This window comes from Micropterus salmoides, unplaced genomic scaffold, assembly GCF_014851395.1.
Source record: "Micropterus salmoides isolate LMB-PRFRI ecotype aquatic unplaced genomic scaffold, ASM1485139v1 Ms_hic_scaffold_21, whole genome shotgun sequence".
NCBI lineage: Eukaryota > Metazoa > Chordata > Actinopteri > Centrarchiformes > Centrarchidae > Micropterus > Micropterus salmoides.
Genome location: NW_024041262.1, coordinates 26,991,366 through 27,012,817, shown reverse-complemented (window position 1 = coordinate 27,012,817; position 21,452 = coordinate 26,991,366). Strand labels below are relative to the sequence as shown.

The 21,452-nt window shown below is 41.1% G+C and overlaps 1 protein-coding gene across 3 annotated transcripts; it reads right to left on the bottom strand.

Moving 5' to 3' along the window:
* Window positions 1-5,793: 5,793 nt before the first annotated feature.
* LOC119916068 (prolyl 4-hydroxylase subunit alpha-1-like) lies at window positions 5,794-19,532 on the bottom strand. Of its 3 annotated transcripts, XM_038735940.1 has the most exons (16): window positions 19,379-19,532; window positions 17,583-17,666; window positions 16,910-17,006; window positions 16,505-16,656; window positions 16,268-16,405; window positions 15,792-16,046; window positions 14,255-14,439; window positions 13,999-14,175; window positions 13,147-13,217; window positions 11,054-11,119; window positions 10,010-10,109; window positions 9,223-9,276; window positions 8,894-8,959; window positions 8,350-8,418; window positions 7,247-7,343; window positions 5,794-6,684 (listed from the first exon to the last, which is right to left on the bottom strand). In XM_038735940.1, exons 2-16 carry the CDS (start codon window positions 17,659-17,661, stop codon window positions 6,614-6,616), a joined length of 1,677 nt encoding a protein of 558 aa, XP_038591868.1. In that variant the 5' UTR covers window positions 17,662-17,666; window positions 19,379-19,532; the 3' UTR covers window positions 5,794-6,613. The 3 variants fall into 3 exon arrangements, with proteins under 3 accessions (XP_038591868.1, XP_038591866.1, XP_038591867.1); XM_038735938.1 differs by lacking the exon at window positions 11,054-11,119; XM_038735939.1 differs by lacking the exon at window positions 13,147-13,217 and having other exon boundaries at window positions 11,054-11,124.
* Between the last annotated feature and the right edge of the window lie 1,920 nt (window positions 19,533-21,452).

The following is a 21,452-nucleotide window of genomic DNA, read 5'->3' as shown; positions in this document are numbered from 1 at the left end:
ATGTACATAAGTAAAGTTTTAAGGTACTTGTACTTCAGTGTTTCCATGTCATGCTTTGTTGCAGTACTTCTCAGAGGGAAATATTGGACTCCAAATGGTTATTTTAAGTATTATTACAGATTGAGCTGTCCAGCAGCATGTTACAACCTTTACCAGCTGGAACATTAAGGTGATGAACACATGAATGAGTTAATAATTATAATCCATTTATATATATTATTCTGAAATGACCCATTCTGCATAATGAGTACTTTTACTGGTGGGAAGTAAGTATATTTTGATGCTAATACAGGATGCAGGTTAACGTAGTATTTCTAGACCGTGCTATTTGAAGGGATTTTGGTTTAATTTAGAAATGTTTATACAGTCAGTGGTTCAGAACAACCAGAGACAGTTTCACCTCACAGTCATTTCATCCAGTGTCTTAAAAGCATATTTAAAAGATGAAACAAATTTGTTTTCTACTTTAAACATTTCATTCATTTCACAATCATCACATCCTACAAAAACATAGTGTTGTGTCAGAAGGAATGAGTTTGCTCTGAAGAGGAACAGGAACTACTTCTGGGTTTGACTGAAGGTTAAACACAGATAAGATCGCATCAGTCAATAAAAAAACTTGAACATTCAGCCTTGTTGCTGTTGTGCATGTTTGATTGTTTTTTTCTCTGTTAAGCATCGTTTCTTCTTCTGGTGTAAAGTGCAGGTGATGCCAACAGATTTGCCGAAACATGCTTTGTTGGAATAAATGAAACTAAATACACAGTGATGCAGGAGCTGCAGTCCTGTATTGTGAATCAAAGCCTATCATCAGTGTCTACTGTCTGCAGAGCGAGTTGTTGTAGCAGTAGGATCCTCTGCCAGCTGAAGTTCCTGTCCTGGTGTTAAAAGAGAGATCAGCTGCTGATAATCTGCTGTGTGTTGGTCCTGGAGAACATCTGCACAGGACGGATCTTCATGATGATGACGCAGATCTGAGGTCTGTGAGGGAGTGATGATGGACAGGTGACCAGCTGCACCTTTAAACTGTGAGTTAAAACAACACTCACATGTCCACATGTACATAAGTAAAGTTTAATAATAATAATAATAATAATAATAATAATCTTTTTGTAGAGCACTTTTCAAAAACAAGTTACAAAGTGCTTTAACAAGTGTAAAGACAATAATACAAAAACAATACAAGATAAAAGCATGAAAACATTGAAAAGACTAAAATACACGTTTAAGATAAATATAAAATTAGTAAAATAGAATAAAATAAAAGGGATAAAATAAAGTCAAATAAGATCGGGAAGGGCTCTCCTATAAAAGTATGTTTTAAGAAGGGACTTAAAAGAGTTCACTGACTCAGCCGACCTGATTTCCTCGGGCAGGCTGTTCCAGAGCCTCGGGGCCCTGACAGCAAACGCTCTGTCCCCTTTAGTTTTCAGTCGAGACTCTGGAACAGACAACAGACCTCTGCCCGAGGATCTCAAGGTACGTGCTGGTGCGTATGGGACTAAAAGGTCAGAAATATAACAAGGCGAGAGGCCATGAAGAGCTTTAAAAGTGATCAATAGAATTTTAAAGTCAATTCTAAAACATACTGGGAGCCAGTGTAATGAAGCTAAAATAGGAGTAATGTGGTCATATTTCTTTATTCTGGTTAAAAGCCTGGCAGCTGAGTTCTGGACAGTCTGGTGTCGATCAATAGATTTTTGGGTTAAACAGGTGAAAAGGCTGTTGCAATAATCCAGGCGTGATGAGATGAAGGCCTGTAAAATGGTCTCGGTGTCCTTAAAAGTTAACATAGATCGAATTTTTGCTATATTTCTAAGTTGATAAAAACATGATTGAACAAGCTTTGTGGTGTGCTGCTCGAAATTTAAATTACTATCAAACCAAACACCAAGGTTCTTTGCCACAGGCTTAATGTGATTTACTAGGGAACCAACAGATGGCAGTATTTGATTTGCCATCTGCTGGGACCCGATGACCAGGATTTCTGTTTTGTCTGAGTTCAGCTGGAGGAAATTATTTGACATCCATTTTATAACTTCACAAAGGCAGTTGTTAAGTGAACTCAGCATTCCAGGGTCTGTGGATCTGACGGGCAAGTATGTTTGTGTGTCATCAGCATAAATATGAAAAGAAATGCCTTGTTTATGGATAATATGTCCAAGGGGAAGCAGATACAAGGAAAACAAAATGGGTTCTAAGACCGACCCCTGAGACACACCAAATTTAACTGGACAGAATGAAGAGACATAGTTGTTTACAGACACGCAAAACTTCCTATTTGACAGGTAGGATGAAAACCATTCTAGGGCAGAACCAGAGATCCCCACCCAGTGCCTCAGTCTGTCTAACATGATGTTGTGATCAATGGTGTCAAAAGCAGCGCCAAGGTCCAGGAGTACCAGGACTGAGCACATGCCTTCATCAGCAGACATTAAAAGGTCATTGGTGACTTTAAGCAGGGCAGTCTCAGTGCTGTGGTACTTCCTAAAACCAGACTGAAACTTTTCAAATAATTTGTATTTTCCAGTACAGTGAGCAGCTGTTTGGACACAATTCTTTCTAGAATCTTTGCAATAAAAGGCAGTTTTGAAATTGGTCTAAAATTATGTGGGAGGGAGGGATCTAAACCAGGTTTCTTTAAAAGTGGGTTCACGCAAGCCGTTTTAAAATAATCAGGGACACAACCAGTAGATAGGGAGCTGTTGAAAACAGAGATCAAATGGGGCCCAACAGAATCTATTACTTTCAGTAAAAACTTTGTAGGTATTACATCAAGTGGGCTGGAGGACACTCTCATTTGTGATACTGTTTTTAAAAGCTCAGACAAGTCGATGGGATAAAACTGGTTAAAACTCTCTTGATGCTGGTGAGGAACCTCTGAGTAAGAGGCCACGGGGGTAATAGAGGCTCTGATTGACACCACCTTAGTGGTAAAATAAGATAAAAACAATTCACAGTCATCATTACTTCCAGATGAGGCACAAGGAGGGGTTGGGTTTATCAGCTGATCCACAGTCTTAAACAGAAACCTGGGATTGTGTTTATGTGTAGTAATGAGTTCAGAAAAATAGTGTGTTCTCGCATCCTTAACCATGTTATTGTAGTTAATTAATAAATCCTTCAGACTGAGGTAATGGACTTGGAGACTGGATTTTTTCCATCTGCGCTCTGCTTTCCTGCATTCCCTTTTTAGGCTGCGAATGCTGTCATTTATCCAGGGTTGTTTACTAGCTTTAGACGTAGGCCTAACCTTTAGAGGAGCAGTAATATTTAGTGACGACAAGCAGATATGATTGAAGTGATCAACCAGATTGTTGGTGTTGGAATTAGACAGGTGTTGGCTTTGGCTCTGAAAGAATGCGCAAAACTTTGAAACACTTTGTTCATTAAAGATGCGAGAACACACGGAGCTTGGTGAGGCGGCATGAGTAACAGGCGAATTGCAGCTAAAAACTATACATCTGTGGTCAGATATGGTCATGTCCACTAATTCCACAGAGGAAATGCTGACACCCAGGGTAAAAACCAAGTCCAATGTATGACCACGGTTATGTGTTTGCCCTTTGACATGTTGTTTGAAGTTAAAAGAAGTGGCCATATTTAAAAAGTCAGTTGCATTAACATTGGTGGGGTCATCAACATGAATATTAAAATCGCCACAAAGAACAATTCTGTCATAATTTAAAACCAGAGTAGATAAAAATTCAGGAAGTTCTGATAAAAATCCTCCAGGCGGTTTTGGGGGGCGATAAATTATAACAAATATGATGATAGGTTGCAGCCCTCCAAGTTTAAGAGTGAGAACTTCAAAGGAGTTAAATTCATCACAGCGTACTTGATGACATTTTAAATTTTCCCTATACACGCTCACTAGCCCACCACCACGACCACTGACCCTCGGTTGACTAAAACAATCATATTGAGGCGGACACAGTTCAGCTAGCTGGCTATAGTCATTCATTTGCAACCATGATTCAGTTAAAAACATAAAATCTAGATTTGCAGACAAGATAAAATCATTTAAGGTAAAAGTCTTACTTTAAGGTACTTGTACTTCAGTGTTTCCATGTCATGCTTTGTTGCAGTAATTCTCAGAGGGAAATATTGGACTTCAAATGGTTATTTTAAGTATTATTACAGATTGAGCTGTCCAGCAGCATGTAACAACCTTTACCAGCTGGAACATTAAGGTGATGAACACATGAATGAGTTAATAATTATAATCCATTTATATATATTATTCTGAAATGACCCATTCTGCATAATGAGTACTTTTACTGGTGGGAAGTAAGTATATTTTGATGCTAATACAGGATGCAGGTTAACGTAGTATTTCTAGACCGTGCTATTAGAAGGGATTTTGGTTTAATTTAGAAATGTTTATACAGTCAGTGGTTCAGAACAACCAGAGACAGTTTCACCTCACAGTCATTTCATCCAGTGTATTAAAGGCATATTTAAAAGATGAAACAAATTCTACTTTAAACATTTCATTCATTTCACAATCATCACATCCTACAAAAACATAGTGTTGTGTCAGAAGGAATGAGTTTGCTCTGAAGAGGAACAGGAACTACTTCTGGGTTTGACTGAAGGTTAAACACAGATAAGATCGCATCAGTCAATAAAAAAACTTGAACATTCAGCCTTGTTGCTGTTTTGCATGTTTGATTGTTTTTTTCTCTGTTAAGCATCGTTTCTTCTTCTGGTGTAAAGTGCAGGTGATGCCAACAGATTTGCCCGAAACACGCTTTGTTGGAATAAATGAAACTAAATACACAGTGATGCAGGAGCTGCAGTCCTGTATTGTGAATCAAAGCCTATCATCAGTGTCTACTGTCTGCAGAGCGAGTTGTTGTAGCAGTAGGATCCTCTGGAGAACTACTGCACAGGACGGATCTTCATGATGACGGTCTTCAGGGAGTTAAATTAAGTTAAAAAAGAAAATACCCGTTCTGTGGCCAAAGCCAAAGGGCTCCTTTGATCGAACTTCAGTCGATGGAGAGACTTTTCTTCTGTTGCAGCGGTACTTTATACTTTATTTATTCTGATTAGAAACACATACTATAGAACATTTAGTCTTTCTGTATCACAAATAAACAGGAGTGCAGCTCAGACATTTCTCTGCATGAAATGAAGTTGTGTATTAGGCGGACATGTTCTCTGCAGCAGTGAAGCAGATCTGAGGTCAGAGACTCTGTGAGGGAGTGATGATGGACAGGTGACCAGCTGCACCTTTAAACTGTGAGTTAAAACAACACTCACATGTCCACATGTACATAAGTAAAGTGTTAAGGTACTTGTACTTCAGTGTTTCCATGTCATGCTTTGTTGCAGTACTTCTCAGAGGGAAATATTGGACTCCAAATGGTTATTTTAAGTATTATTACAGATTGAGCTGTCCAGCAGCATGTAACAACCTTTACCAGCTGGAACATTAAGGTGATGAACACATGAATGAGTTAATAATTATAATCCATTTATATATATTATTCTGAAATGACCCATTCTGCATAATGAGTACTTTTACTGGTGGGAAGTAAGTATATTTTGATGCTAATACAGGATGCAGGTTAACGTAGTATTTCTAGACTGTGCTATTTGAAGGGTTTAATTTAGAAATATTTATTGTATTTATTTATTTATAAGAACATGACTCTTTCAGTTATTGTTTATTATGTGGAACTTCAGGAGTTCATCCCAACTTCAGGATGAATGAATGTATAAATGAATGAAATCTCATATGTCATGGTGTTTACTGAAGGATTTAAGGTAATAAACAAACAAAACTACATCACATGTTCTTTATTTGTTTCATTTCCAGATTCAGTGTTTGTTAATGAAATTAAGGGCGATCTGCACACTTTAAGGCATTTATTGTGTAAACTATTCAAAATGGACCAAATCATCCCTGAACTGAACACTGAAAAGAGCCTGATAAAAATGATAAAAATAAAGTTCTGCTTTCATGTTTCATGCTTTCATTTACAGGAGTTTTTAACCCTTAAACTGAGCAGATAATCTATCAACACATTTACATGTTAGAATCCATTAATCAGTAAACTTTACCGCCCACATTTATGATTTATAAGCAGCAGATAATAAACTGACAATTTAACACCGTTGTGATCATTTAAAATATATCTTCATGTTTTATATGAAGTATTAAATATATTAAGTATTATATTTATTAATGAAGTGTAATCTGTTTATAAATAGAACCAGGTAGAGATCCTTCATGAGAGGAGTTGTTCTTAAATACTGAAAACTAAAATATGTTTATAGAGTTTTATTATTTTATATATTGCTTATAAATGCTACATGTCAATTTAATAACATGTTTATTAACGTCTAAATAAAATAGTGAAGTTTCAATTAAGTTATTTATTCAATTATGCTTTCAATTCTGTTTTTAATCAACACATTAATTCTGCATTAACAGTGTGAAGAATCAATATTTGAATAGTTATTGAATATTGGCATCAGAAATTTGTTTTAAAAAAAAAGGAGTTACAGGTGAAACACGCACACACTCAGTCTTCAGATAAAAATAAAGATCACAGCAGCCACAGCCTGGAAGGCAGGAGGAGGAGGAGGAGGAGGTCTGCTGTCAGTCCGTCTCCTGGAGGCCACAGCGCCTCCTGAACTCCTGCCCTCGCTCATGGATCCATTTATTGGACACTGCGGGCAGATATATATATTTTAAACCCCGTTTTGCTTCATAAGCAGCAGATAATAAAACATGTTAAGCAGAAACATGAATGTACTTTTCTAAACTCCTGAAGCAGCAGATAATAAACTGACACTTTAACACCGTTGTGATCCTTTAAAATACATCTTCTTGTTTTAGATCAAGTATTAAATGTGTGTTGCTTGCTATAAAATACAGTTTACCATGAAGACGCAGTCAGAATTTTGTCGAGAGCAACTAAAGCTGCCAGAGAAATGCAGTGTACAAGTATAAAGTAGCAGAAAACGGACATACTCTAGTAAAGTACCTCAAAATTGTACTGAAGTACAGTACTTGAGTTGCTTTCCACCACACCACTGATGATCAATGACTGACTGATTGATGGAGCTCAGGTTGGAACAGAGAGCTTCCCAGCAGAGGATGAAATGAAGTAACGGCTGAATAAACCTTGTTGTGTGCAGTTTCTGTGTGTACAGTTACACACCTGCCCCACCAGGTGTCTCCACCTGTGTGAACGCTGTTTCCAGATGTTCAGACAGGTTGTGAACTCACCCCACTTGTTGCCGACCAGAACGGGACAGGCAGCGTGTCGGGTCCGGTAGTCTCCTTCTCCACTGGGGTGCAGGTTGTACCAGAACACCGCCGTCCCCTGGAGACACACATAGCAACAAATATGACCACATCGCCCGTGTTTTAGCTTCGTCACACCGGCTCCCACTATGTTTTAGAATTTTATTATAACATACTTTTATAGGAGAGCCTTTCCTGATTTTATTTGACTTTATTGTATTATAAATACAAGAAATATTTTATTCTATATATATTTGATATCTATTTTAAATGTGTATTTTAGTCTCTTCAGTGTTTTCTTGCTTTTATCATGTGACTGTTTTGTGTTTTGTTGTTTTTACACTTGTTTTCAAAAAGTGCTCTACAAATAAAGGTTATTATTATATTTTTAGAGCAACACTTCACTGTGGAGCTGAAACCAGCGGCTGATAATCTGGATTATCTGCTGGTTTAATAAATTAATATCTCTCTGTGGATGGATGTTCAGACACCTGTTTTTAAAGATCCTTCTTGTTTCACCAGAAACAGCCGTTACATCGCTCTGTTCAAAGCCACCAGACTCCATTGACAAAAAACATAATTTAACGTGTGTAACTTTGGTGTTTTAACCTGTTAGTTCACCTGTTAAAAACACCAAAATGACTCTTTAAAATAGTTCAGAGAGATTGGAGCAGAAGCAGGTGATCAACTTGTCTTCAGTTTCAGTCCACTACACACCGACAGATGTTTTTATTTATTTTTTGAATTCTTTACCTTGTGAGAGGCTTTATGTAGCAAACACAGAACCCTTTTTCTGTTTAAACAGAAACAGCCGTTACATCACGCTCTTCAAAGCCACCAGACTCTATTGTAAATATAAAATACTGTAGAACGTGAGAGTTGTTGGTTAGTTGGTTTGTGTTACTGTGTGAACTAACAGGTTTAAATTAGCTCAGAAACATTTGAGCAGATTGTAGTTATCGTCCTCATGTAGTTGATCAACATTTCATGAGTTTTTTTCTATGTATATTGTACAATTACAATCAATTACTGATCTTTACTCTGTCAGAGGCTTGATGGAGCTGCAGCACTAAAGTGAACTGTACCTTTTTGGGCCGGACAGAAGCTCCAACATCAGTGAAGACGGTGGCGCCCCCTGCCTGTACGTCACTCATCTGCAGCATGAAGGAGGAGACAGATTAACCCTTGCAGTCAGTTTGGCACATTTTCTCTCTCACAATAATCAGTGCTGTCTGAAAGTGAAGATTTATTTCTATAATAAATTCTATAAACATGAAGATTTTAGGTTCGCCTCGAAGAAAATGTTTTGATTATAAGATGTGACGTCTCATCTCAGACGTCTGAGCAGCTTCATAATCAAATAAAAACAGGAGAGAACTGATAAAGTAGAACAAATAAATATTTACTCAGTTTTTACTCTCTCTGACTTTATGACTTAATGGGGTCAAAGGTCAACTACAGTAAGGTGAAGAGTTCACTTAGTATACGTGACTAAGTGTGACGGACCATTTTGTTCACAATGACTGAGATGTTGACTGACAGCAAGACAGACCAAACAGTGGGCGGGGCGGGCGGCGGCGTTCTGCTCATAGCTACTAAGATAAGAAACATCGTGTGAGGGTTACTGACGTAAAGCAGCCAGGTGGCGATTCTGTTTCCTGTCCCCAACTCTTCAAACGCATCCGGTTCATCTTTCTGAAAGATCACAACAGTGAAATCAATCAATACTCCAATTCATCAGAGATATTATCCTGCACCGAGTGTATTTGGTGCTGATACTTTTGTACTTTTACTAAGAACAGAGTACTTCTACACTGTAGTATTACTACTTCCTCTGAAGTAAAAGAGCTGAGTACTTCGTCTTCTCTTCTTTCTGCCAAAACTAATCAACACTTCAGAGACAAACACAGAAGCATCATTTCAGAGCTCCTGCTGCTGAGAGGGAAACGTCCATTTACCCGTCCGAAGTCAAAGTGAGGCTCGTACTGTCCTCCCACGCCGTAGTTGGCCACCTGCGTCCACAAACACACAGAAATAACATTTAAAGAGATAAAGGAGAAACATGCAAATGAAAAGTCTGTTTGAATCTCGTGTTGAACTGGATTCTTTAATTCAATTCAATTCAAATTAGCTTTGTTGGCATGAATGTGTAACCACAATATGGCCAAAGCATCATACAAACTACATAAGAACAATAAACATCATACATTTCATTAAACAAGTAATTAATAAAAATAATTTTTTTATAAATAAATCAATGAAAAGGTATCGTGTGTTTTATTATAATATGTTAAAAATTTAAATAAATAAATGAAAAGGTAACGTGTGTGTTTATTATAATAATATTTAAAAATTTAAATCAATCAATGAAAAGGTAACGTGTGTGTTATTATAATAATATATTAAAAATTTAAATCAATCAATGAAAAGGTAACGTGTGTGTGTTATTATAATAATATATTAAAAATTTTAATCAAATTTTTAATTTTTTTTAAAAAGAAATCAGTATCAAATGTGAAATTTGTGTTTAGAGGCTGCAGACCTTTTGATGATTCACAGATCATCTGATTTTAAAGTTTGAAATTTGAAAGTCATTTTCTTTTGTTCTGAACAAATTAAGATGATTTTTAAGAGACTTAATGAAGCCTGAAATATTCGGCTGCCCAGAGGACCGAAAACTGGACCTGGCTGTTCGTCAACTTTGTCTCCAAATCCTGAAGAAGAAAAGCAGACAGGCAAGTTCACCTGCAGATCCTCAGCGGTGGTGACGTCCAGGCCGGTGATGTCCTCGATCCTCTGGTTGATCTGATCCACCACCGGGTGTTCAAACGCCGTGAGCCAGGCACTGTGGGCGTGGGGAGAGAGGAGGACATCGTCTCACTGTGAGCATCTTAAACACATGATGGTTCATCCCAAGTCTCTTAATGCATCCTCGTTTCCTTCCCTCCTCGGTTCCTAAAGGAGGCTGAGCTCTCTCCCTGACTCGGACCTTTCTGATCCTCGTTGGTCCGCCGGCTCCAGAACATAAAACTGGGTTCTGGTTTTTACGACGGGATAAACTGCAAAGTTCGGTGCCGTCCCATTAAAGCACTTCGGGCCCTCGCAGCCTCTCGCACCTCAACACCTAGCAGGTGACGTGAGCAAAGTCTGTGAGGGTTCAGGACTGGGACTGGGCCCACGTGTCTGCACACGGTCCTGATCCTAATAAAGACTCAGGTATCCGTCCAGAGCAGCTCTGTCTGTACCGGATACCTGCTCAGGGCCACTTTGATATTATTCACGGTGAAATCTTAAATCATTTGTGTCTTTTGATTCACTGGATTAAATGTTTCAGTCGAGGCTCCGGAATAACTTGAGGAGACTCGGACTCGCCCTGCCTCCAGGCAAACTCCTAATAAATACAGAAAGTTGTTTGTGGTCATTTTGAAGGAGGCAGCTCTCGCGAAGATGGCGGAACGACTTCTGATCCAAGTGGGGACATTTTTAAATGACCAAATTATTAAAAGAGAGACTTGGGATGCAGCCAGAGGTTAACGAAGAGCTACAGAGCAGAACAACAAGGAAACAAGAGGACAGAAAGAACGAGGAAAATGACTTTAATGTTCCAGACAAACCTTCATGAGGCGAGCATTTACATTACAGTGTGTAACACACATCTATTAAATGTTTACATACCGATTATAAAAAGTGTTACTGAAGAGAGGCAGAGATATTTTATTTAACGTTAGAGTACTTTCCCTTTTTGTTAATCGCACTGATCATCTGGCGACGCCTCCGCCCGACTCTTACCTCTTGGAGACTCTGTAATGCGCCGTGGTCAGTTTGCCTGTCTGAGGGTCATGCACCGTGGCACGTCTTAGCTAATCACCAATCACGTTACAGTGAGAGAGAGAGAGAGAGAGAGAGAGAGAGAGAGAGAGAGAGAGAGAGAGAGAGAGAGAGAGAGAGAGAGAGAGAGAGAGAGAGAGAGAGAGAGAGTCACCAGCTGCAGAGACGCTGCAGTCAGGGAGGCAACAGGAGCTTCACGACACAACATTCAAATTCTGTACGAGTATTTATAAACCTTCAAAGAGTCGCTCTCTTCACGGATCACATGACTGACACGTGTGCAGCAGTGGTGGAAGAGGAACTCAAACCCTTCACTTATCTAAAAGTTCCAACACAATAGGGCTGTGCGATATGACGATACATACCGTAAAACTCGGATTAGCCCGGGCTTTTATTTGCTAAAATCTGTGAACTGCTCCTGTCTATATTCAGGACAGGCATTTAAGCAGGCGACCCCTGCGGGGCGTTGCAGGACAGAAATTTGTTTTCAGAGCAGAGCGAAACAGCCAAAAATGCTTTTTGAAATTTGATATCAATAATTATGATGTTAACATGAGAGGATAGATATCTATCTATCTATCTATCTATCTATCTATCCTCTCATGTTAGCTGCAGCAGCAGCAGGTAGCAACAGTTCGCTAACCTCCCTTTCATTACTTGCTGTGTCGTTTTTGTCCTGGGGTTGGATTCCTCCAGAATCGTGTACCACCTCCATGATGCAGAGAAATATCACGAGTTACTGTTGGAAAGTCCAACAGAAGGGCTGCACCGTTACGGCCAAAACGATAATCACGATTATTTATTGATTTTAATAACAATATATTTTTAGCACTTTCAAATTTAAATAAAACAGGCAACTGTTTTCACATCAAATCTTTGCATCAAAATAGTACAACAAAGTGCATCGTCCCCTAGAAGCAAAATATAAATAACATTTTACCCAGAAAGTCCACTGAGTTCGGCTGCTGCTGCGCTCCGGTTTCGCTGTTGGTTTGTTACTCTGCTGAGCAGCAACGACTCTCTGCGACCCGGTTTTGTTCGGCTGCATTGGGGAGCATTTCCGGATCAGAGCTGCCTGATGTTAAACTGCAATATGTTCATATAATTGTGGGAAGCTAAAATCGTAATCGCGATCGGTATTCGATTTATTGTGCAGCCCTATCCAACCGCAGATATTTCTTTGAATTTACAAAACATGTTGTATATCAGGATTTGAGATTTTAGTCATGTCACACAGCCCTAAACACAACAATGTTAAAACATTCGACTCTAAATCCAATGAACGACCGCAGCTGCTACAATTGAACTTCATCGTTCACATCAACGGACTTCTGATGATTTTCACGGACACACGTCACGCTCGTCTTGCTTCCTCCCCTCTGACAGGTGCCGTTCTGACGCGTCAGAGTCTCCTGCTGCCTCACGCCACAAAGTCAACAGGTAACGAGAGTCAAACACAGAAGTCTTTGACTCCGTTTCCTCCCTCATGTAGAAAAAACATTTCTTGTATAATTATTTTCATTCTGGATCAATCTGCTGATTATTTCCTCCATGAATCCATTGATTGTTTGGTTTGTCGTCACGGTTACCCAGAGACGCCTTCACAACCACCAACAGTCCAGAGCTCAGCGTTACTAACAAACACTTATTACAGTCATTCAAAGGAGAAGCAGCAAAGATCAGATGTTAACTGGGAAAATACTTCTGTCAATCCAATAATTGATTAATGTACAGCTGCACACCAGAAGATAACTGGGCAGATTTTGGGTGACTGGATCGGAAACCTGCAGCAGCCAATGAGAGTTTCTGCTCTACAAAATGTAGATTAAAATATTTAAAGATTGTTTCATTCTGTCTTCAGGAGTGACCTGTCGGGGAGATTCATTATAAACTCTTCCCGTGTTTATCTAAAGATCTTTATTTCTACAGTAACTGTCAGATAAATGTAGTGAAGTAAAAGTACAAACTTCCCTCTGAGATGTTGTGAAGTAGAAAGTAAAAGAAAATACAAGTACTTGTTTGAGGAGGCGGCGTGGGGGGGGGGGGGCTCTTACCTCTTACTGATGCGGTAGTGGGCCGTCTCCAGCACGCCGGTTACGGGGTTGGAGATGGTGGCCCGACGCAGCTGTGGAGCCAATCGGCCGACAGTTACAGGGAGACACGCATTTACACCGGCATGCTGTCAGAGGACGTCTTCATCACCAGAGCCGGGGTTAACGATCAGAGCACCTCGCGGTCAGTGGTGGAAGTACTGAAGTGACATTTATTTATGAGATATCGGATCATTTTACGTCTTTGGGCCTCAAAACTGTTATAAAAGTTTTGAAACGTTGGTTTAATCTTTAGGGATGTTTTATGAGCTCATCATATTTTGTTTCAGGTCAAATCCAAATCTGAAAAGTATTTAGTAACTGCAGCTGTCAGATGAAAGTAGTGGAGTGAAAACTACAAGTATAACGCAGCAAAAGAAGGAAATACTCAAGGTGAGTACAAGTACGCCAATACTGTACTTAAGTACAGTGAATACAGTCGGGTACTTTCCACCACTGCTCACTACGTCATCATTAGTTCACAGCATGTGTTAGTTTGACACCAACAACAGCCCAAAAGCTTTAAGGGTCCAGGGCGGAACTCAGACCACTTCAGACGCTGCGCTTCATTTTAAATGCTGGTAGTCGGTTTAGTCGGCGCCACGCTGCGGCGGCCAATGATGATGAACATCTGTGTGCGGCTTTCAGTTTGAAACCGCAGAATCAGGTAGATAAAACTTTAGTTTCTGATTGTTTTTCAGTGGGTAAGTTCTGAAGCGTAAGTAAACGCCGCCACACAACGCCACTGCTGATCGCCGCAGCGCCTGATTCGGTCTGAATTCTGACCTTCGGCCCTCAGCTGAGGTTTCCACTCACCCTGGGTTTGGCCAGCTCTTTCACCTTCTCGATCTCCTTGTCCGACACGATGTCGTGGTATCGGACGATGCGGGGGCGGTCCCACTCGTCCTCCTGCTTCACCGGGCCGATCACGTATTTCGGGTGGCGGTTGTTGTCATAGTAACGGCAGAAGAGGCGGCTCTGCCTGCGAGGAGTCTGACAGAAAAAGACGGGATGACTTCATGACATTAAAGAGGTGTTGGTATTTGAGCGTGTGCCGCCCCTCCCTCCTCACCATCCTGAGGCCCTCGCCGCGACACAGCTGCTCGTACTTCCTCCTCTCTGGCAGGTAATCGTCAGGTCGACCCTTCTTCTGTTTCCCCTCAGTCTCCTCCTCGTCCTTCTCCACCACCTTGTTCTGTTTCGCCAGCTGATACTCAAAGTACTTCAGGTTCCCGCTGGCTCGCTGGTGTGTCGGGTCTAAACAGGCAGAATCGGTTCGGTCAGCATCCTTATTTTACGTACGGTCGCAGTGTTCCAACAGCGAACCGCACTAATGCGCGCGCAACTCGATGCCAGCGTCGGGCGCCCGTCGCCTCGGCTGTTACAGAATCCGCATGGTCGCGCACATCTCGGGTCCTGCCCTAACAACGGAGCCGTTTCCCGGTGGTGCGTGTCTGTTACTTCATTTCAGGTTTCAGGCACTCTGCAGCACTCGTCGTGCTGTGAACTAAGTTAGCGTAGCCCTGATCGATCACAACTCCATTTGGAAAAGAAGCATTTTTTCAGTCTCGGTCATATTTTAGTTTTTATGAGAGCGCTGAGGGAAACTTGACTGAAGAAAATGACCTTACAGTGAACGCAGGGTGAGTTAACTTTAGCTTTGGTTTGTCTCTCTAACTTGCTAACGGCGTGTAAACTGAAGCTCTCAGTGTTGCTGCTCTTGTAAAAACGCTACACGTTGTTCTGCTGCTGTGTGCGTCGGCAGAGTCTATTCATCCGCTGCACGTGACAACACGTTACGCTGTTCAGTCAACCAACCAGCATCTCTAGAAACGCTGCAGACTGCTCTGTATTTATGTCAGTTGTTGGGCTCGTTGCTGTTACTATGCAAACAAAATGGAAATTGTCACCCAGATTCTCCGTCTTTATAATAACAAACAGCTGTTTTATCTGTAGGTTCGCCTCATTTCCTGTTTCACATTTCACGTGTTTTATTGACTAAACGTGGTTTGGAGACCAGCGTCGGGTGGCACAGACCCCCTGTCGGCGATCAGTCACGCAGTGTGAACGCCATCGGCCGACGCTGAAAGCCGTGTAGTCTGCACGAGCCTTAAGTCGCTTTGGATAAAATGAATAAATGTAATGTAAATGTGGAGCCGTGCTAGCAGCTCTGTACTGAAGGGTTAATTAGCAAACGTTACCGTGCTCACAGGACGTCGTCAGTTCTGCAGAGATTTGGTCAGAAACCAAAGTGTCAGACACGTTAACATGACAAAGTTTTTACAGTTTATCCGTCTGGACAAAAGCGAGATTTATACTTCTGCGTCGAGTCTACGCACGCAGCCATGCAGTCGGTGTCTCTGTCATTCTGCACTTACACCGCCAAACGCTAGTTGGCCAGCCGACCAATCACAGTTCTTACGGTCTGCGTCGCCCCGAGGTGTAGATACATTTTTGAGGAGGTGCACGTCAGGCGGCGGCGCCGATTCGATGCAGAAGTTTAAATCACACTTAACCCTTTAACGTATTATTCTTACTGACTCGACCACCTGTCACAGCTGATTGGTGGATCAGAATCTGACAGATAACAGAGGTGTCATGTGACTGACCGAGCTCCAGCAGCCTCTTGGTGAAGTCCAGCGCTCTCTCCAGGTCCCCCTGCTGGTAGACCGAGTAGCTCAGGTAGTCCAGGATAGAGACGGCGTCTGTGGTGCTGGACGTCTCTCCCTGATCCAGCTGCTTCAGGGCCTGAACCATCCACAGCTCCGTGTGGTAGTAGTCTGCGTCCGAGTACGCCACCTTCCCGAGGTCGTAGCAGTCGTCCACCGTCAGAACGCTCCGGTGGGAGGCGACAGAGGACGAGCCTGAGCAGGCGAGAGAGGGGGAGAAAAGCGATGTTGGGATTAAGTTTCAACATGACTGGACCTTCCTTCCTGAGTGGACTTTCACTTCCTCTCACAACAGGAACCTATTAGGACTCCAGGAAAGTCCATCAGGCAGGAATACAAACTGTGTTCAGTGGCCCTGATAATCTGTAAAGACAACCCCCCCCCCCCCCCCCTTTACGTCCAGGCCTTCTGCTGACCTGGCAGCTGTCCGGTGGCGATGGTGTTGGTGTCCAGCTTGTAGGTGTCCAGCAGCCTCATGAGAGCTTTGGCGGCTCCAATCTGGTCGTCATCGTTGGGGAAGTGCTGCCTCTGGATGGTGAGGTTAGAGACGAACGCTGAAAACACCACAGAAGAAGAACACACAGAGGAACAGTCAGCGTCTCTGACCGGAGACGAAGGACACAAATCTGAAATCTGAGAGTTTGTCTTGGTACCATCGGACATGTCGGTGAGCACCAGGCTCTCCAGCTCCCCCCACTCTGTGTTGAGTCTCTTCATCAGCTTGAAGGCGTTCACCGGGTGTCCCAGGAAGCCCTCGGGGTCCTGAGTCGCAGCCGCAGAGAGGACGTCCAGTTTGTCAGCCCATCTGAACACACACACACATTGAACCGGGTTTAACCTGGTTAACGGTTCTGCTGAACTGTCTCCCAGCACATCAGGGATTTAGTAAAAGCCCAAAAGTACATGAAAAGAAACCGACCAGCCTGTGCTGCCATCTTGTGTTGTGTATTTAAAAGTATTTTAGGAGTACTGGCAGATTAACGCTCGGTGAGCCGGGCGATGATGAGTGACGCTGACCTGAGATCTGCTGACGGACCGACACCTGAGACGTCTCTTACTTTTTAATCTGCTCCAGTTTGCTCTCCTCCGCTCGGATGTAGTCCTTCAGGGAGGTGACCAGGTCCTTCTCCGTGAACAGCAGGTCGGTCATGTGACCTGAGAACAAACAGACTTAAGAGCTGCAGCAGCAAGTTTCTTCAGTTTGGGTTGAATGTCCCGGTGATTTCAACTCAAAACGGCATTAAAGGCTCAGACTTTACCTTAATTATAGAACACTTGTTTTCTCCCTTCATGTGCTGCAACTAACAACAGTTTCAATTATCAGTTCGTCTGTAGACTGTTTTCTCTCATCTAATCAAAACACTGGAAGATTAAAGACCAAAAATATATTTAAAAATCTGAAAATATTCCAGGGTTTTTTACCCAATTCCTGTCTCAGCTTCCTAATTAAAACCTGGTTGTCTCTCTTAAAAATATATAGAGTTTTCATTAAAACTAAGTGTGATCAAGTATTTGATAAAGTACCACGGGGATGTTACTGACCCCTCCTGGCTTAGTTTGTATTATTATTTATTTTATTTTGTTCTCATTAATTAATTTCAGAAGAAATCATGCCGCCGTCTGTGGTTTAAAAACAGCTGAGGACACTTTAGTTTAGTTTATTATTTCCCACGGAGGGAGGCAGAGGAGGAAGACGTCCGAATGATCAGGAGGAAAAGTGGATTTACTCACCGATGGAGGTGAAGACGTCGCTGTGGGCCGAGCAGCAGGTGAAGAGGAAGACGTGGATCAACAAGCAGCAGAAAGCCATCCGGCCTGCAGACGAGACATCAGATATAATCTCTGTACTGACCGACACCATGCTGCGTGTCAGAGTTTATTTTCAGTCAACATTTAACTTTCCAAAAGTTAGTTTTAGTTTTAAAGTGTTCTGATTTAAGATCAGACAATTAATCAGTTAGTCGACAGACAGCGAAACAAAAACCTGAAGAAATTTACTGTGATACAAAACGAGGAAAAGCAGCAAATCATCACAGTTTAGAGGCCGGCACCAGGAAATGTTTGACTGTATTAAATTAATCAAAGTTCTTTCTCCTTTTCTCAGTTTTACATTATTGCCAATCAATTAGTCCACTATTTCAGTATTGATCCCAACAGTTCAATGAACAACATGTAAAATATCACAGAGATTTGAAACGATCTGGAGTCACGGTGACGATCGCGAGTAAGGGGAAATGAGTGGGTCAACAAATAGGTTTATCAGGCAAATTAACCTGTTTTTGTTTTATATTTGACTTTAAACATTTATGTTTTACGTAAAGTTGTACAAATAAACCTGCCTTGCCTTTTTAAAAAGGTTAAACTGTACTTCAAGTGTCCTGTCCAACTGTTCATAGTTTCTCTTTCTCCTGTTTCTAACTATAAATGCTGTGTATTTAACTTTTTGTCTGAAGTTAGAAAGCCAAAATGTTCATCTCACAATTTTAAACACACCATGAGTATTTTTTTATTTTTTTATTTAGTTTATTATTTATATCCCTTATGTAAATTACCAAACCTTTTAGTGTCACAAAATCTGACAGGTCACAGATGTGAGTGTAACAACATCCCTCTGCAAAACAAGGAATCGGTAATTAACTACTCCTGATTTTGGATGTTTATTCCTGTTATTTATTGTTTTTATGAATGGAATTTCATAGTTTCGGGTCCTGAACTTAACGGTCAGTAATGTTCTGTGTTGAAAAATGGCGGGGACAGAATAGATTTTGAGCATTAAACACTTAATTTCCTGCATTCTGGTGAAATATTCTGCACCGATTTCTGCCTTTCCTGCATTTTATGGTGAAAATGTTTTTACTCATGAAAAGGGAAACATAAAATTCAGGCGGCAGGTGACAATTCAAAATATAAAGTAATATTTCTCCTGCAGATGAATGTTTTTCATGTAATATCATCCCTCCTTTTTTGTCATGTGCACAGGAAGAAAACAGAAAACTGTGTTAAAGTTGTTAAAATCACTGACTGATTCAAGCATGTTTTTTGGGAGATTTGGTGGAAAATCAGAAGCTTGTTTTTGCTGTCTTAAGCTACTTTTTTTTTTTAAACAATGCACATTTGTTTCTTCTATATTTACATTGCATGTTTTCTCATTGTGCAAATAAACCTTTCTCAAAGCCTTTTCGTTTCTGATTTCTTGCTGTATCAGACCATTTTGAGGAAAAGTTTTGATAAAGTGTTGGTGACCTGTTCCAGTGTAAATGTCACCTATGCAAGAGGCTAAAAACAGTGATTAGTGAGACATGACAGGGCAGCAGCCGGACGTGTCTTAACGTTACTGTGCAGGAATGTTACCCGTTTATTACCGTTCAGCACCAAACACCGAGGGTCGACCTGGAAACTTGACGTTACCTCCGGGACCCGGTGCTGTTTTACAGCAGCGGAGGAAAATTCTGGATAAACCAGAGTCAGTTCGTTTCAGTTATGTTCATCCAGCCATGACAGACACACACACACATATTTTTATTTACCGTGTTTATCCAAGGAGGGAGCTGTGAAAACAGGAAATCCCTCGTCGGTTTCAAAATAGTCCAGAAAATCCCCCAAATCCCTCTTGTGTTGCTCACGAGTCAAGCTAGCAGCAAGAAATACACAACTTCTCCTTCTTTAAGGAAGTTTATAGGCGGCTGGCAAACAACGAACCGGTGCGTTACCGCCACCGACCGGTCTGGAGTGTGGATCACAAGGACCAGGACCCTGTCCCGATATCCGCACTGCGCCCTGAGGTCTTCCCCGAAGTGGACACTTGTTGGCGGAGCAAGTGCGCAAAGACCCGAAGCTCCTGCTGCGATCAGGAGAGCAAACATGGAAACTTCTATTTAAATTTGTTTTACCCCATAAATTGAAAGAAATGCATTACATTTGGTCAGTATACCCTACTAACATACATTTGGTCAGTATACCCTACTAACATACATTTGGTCAGTATACCCTTCTAACCAAATGTTGAATTCTGCAAATATGAAGAAGAGACAATATCGATACACATTGGGATTCTGGGGGAAAATTTATGGATTACTTTGTAACTCAAACTAATCATTTAATCAAACTAGAAGCCAAGGATGTAATACTACACTATGAAAACAGAAATTTAAATATATGTAAAATGGTTAACTTACTCATCTTATTAGGTAAGTAGCACGTCCATAAGATCAAGTTCTCAAGATCCCGACCATCATTCAAATGATTTATAACAGAATTCAGAATTCATTGTGAGTCTATCCAATTAATAAATGACAGTAAATGTGCCTATACAATTGATTTTGTTACAGGAACTATCTATAGAAATGTAATGTTTATACTGCCTTTAGCAATATGCCAATACTTCCTTTTTGCACCTTATTTTTCTCTACATTTATATTTTCATTTGTTATTCCTATAGTTTATATGTTTTCCTTAAATTATTTATGATGTTATTTTTACAGAAGTGTAATACCTTATATAGTGATGGTTTTTTATGTTCAATGATGGAAGATAGGCCTGCCTGTTGTGATGCCTAACCTTGTTAACTTGTTGTGAACCACATAAAGATTTTCAGTTTGCGGTACTCCTGCTAAAATTGATCATTGAAACTCACCACCAGTTTCTTACCAGAAGAATTAGGTATATTCTGATCAAAAACGATTTTCACTTACACTTAAAAAGAAATTTCTTCTTCATTTGTTTACGCTCTTGTCGGCTTCCTTTTTTCCGGTGTCCAACCAGCACCATAGCAACCGTTTTGCTCCCCCATTGGTTAGCTGTTCGAAACGTCACAACACTACAAGGATTCTGAGTAAGAGCCCATAGGAAAGTGAGGTCTGATGCGCACTTGCGAAAGGGGTGCCTTAAGTGCGCAGATGATCACCCCTGGAGAATAGCATTAGAGGATCGGGACACCCTACGGTCTTGGACCCCTTAGCGAGAACGTGCATTGAGGGGCACAAAGGTGGAAGTGCAGATATTGGGACAGGGCCTACTTATGCTGCGTTCCAGGAAACTAGGAAGTGGGAAATTTCCGAACTCCAACTACAAAAACTACCCTGGAATGCGTACATTGATGTAGAAATATGTAAAGTAAATAATCTCATAAAGTCATCTTCTCTCCATAAGAGTTATTGTTAAAAAATGCCTAAACATTAGGAAGGGTAACCTACAACGCTGACTTGTGGATTGCCAACTGATGTAGCTACAGGGGTACACAGTTAACCTGTTAACCAGTTAATACTTTTAAATAACACCTAAAGCACTGCTGAGGGTGCAACTGTGTGTACACTTTGTCACGGCCAGCCACTTTCGGCGTCATGCACCAGCACCACCATGCACCTGGAACGCTTTGAGGTTGGAAGTCGGATATTTCAAGTTGGAAATTTCCCAGTTCCGAGCAGTCTGGAACGCGGCATTAGGCCAGGGGTTTTCAAAGTCTGAGACTGTGGGCCTCTCCTCATACAAAGCTTGGTAAATTTTGCTCGATTCCTGGATGTCTGTGAGATCATCATTATATTATCTGATCCCATAGACGCTCAACATTTGAGCCAAAATAGCCTAACATTGCTGTTTGACATA

Coding starts and splice junctions, on each gene's coding strand:
- LOC119916068 (XM_038735940.1), bottom strand. CDS start 17,661: ATGGCTTTCTGCTGCTTGTTGATCCACGTCTTCCTCTTCACCTGCTGC. Junction 14,176..14,254: donor GCGGCGAGGGCCTCAGGATG/GTGAGGAGGGAG, acceptor TTTTTCTGTCAG/ACTCCTCGCAGGCAGAGCCG. Junction 13,218..13,998: donor AAGAGCTGGCCAAACCCAGG/GTGAGTGGAAAC, acceptor TTGGCTCCACAG/CTGCGTCGGGCCACCATCTC.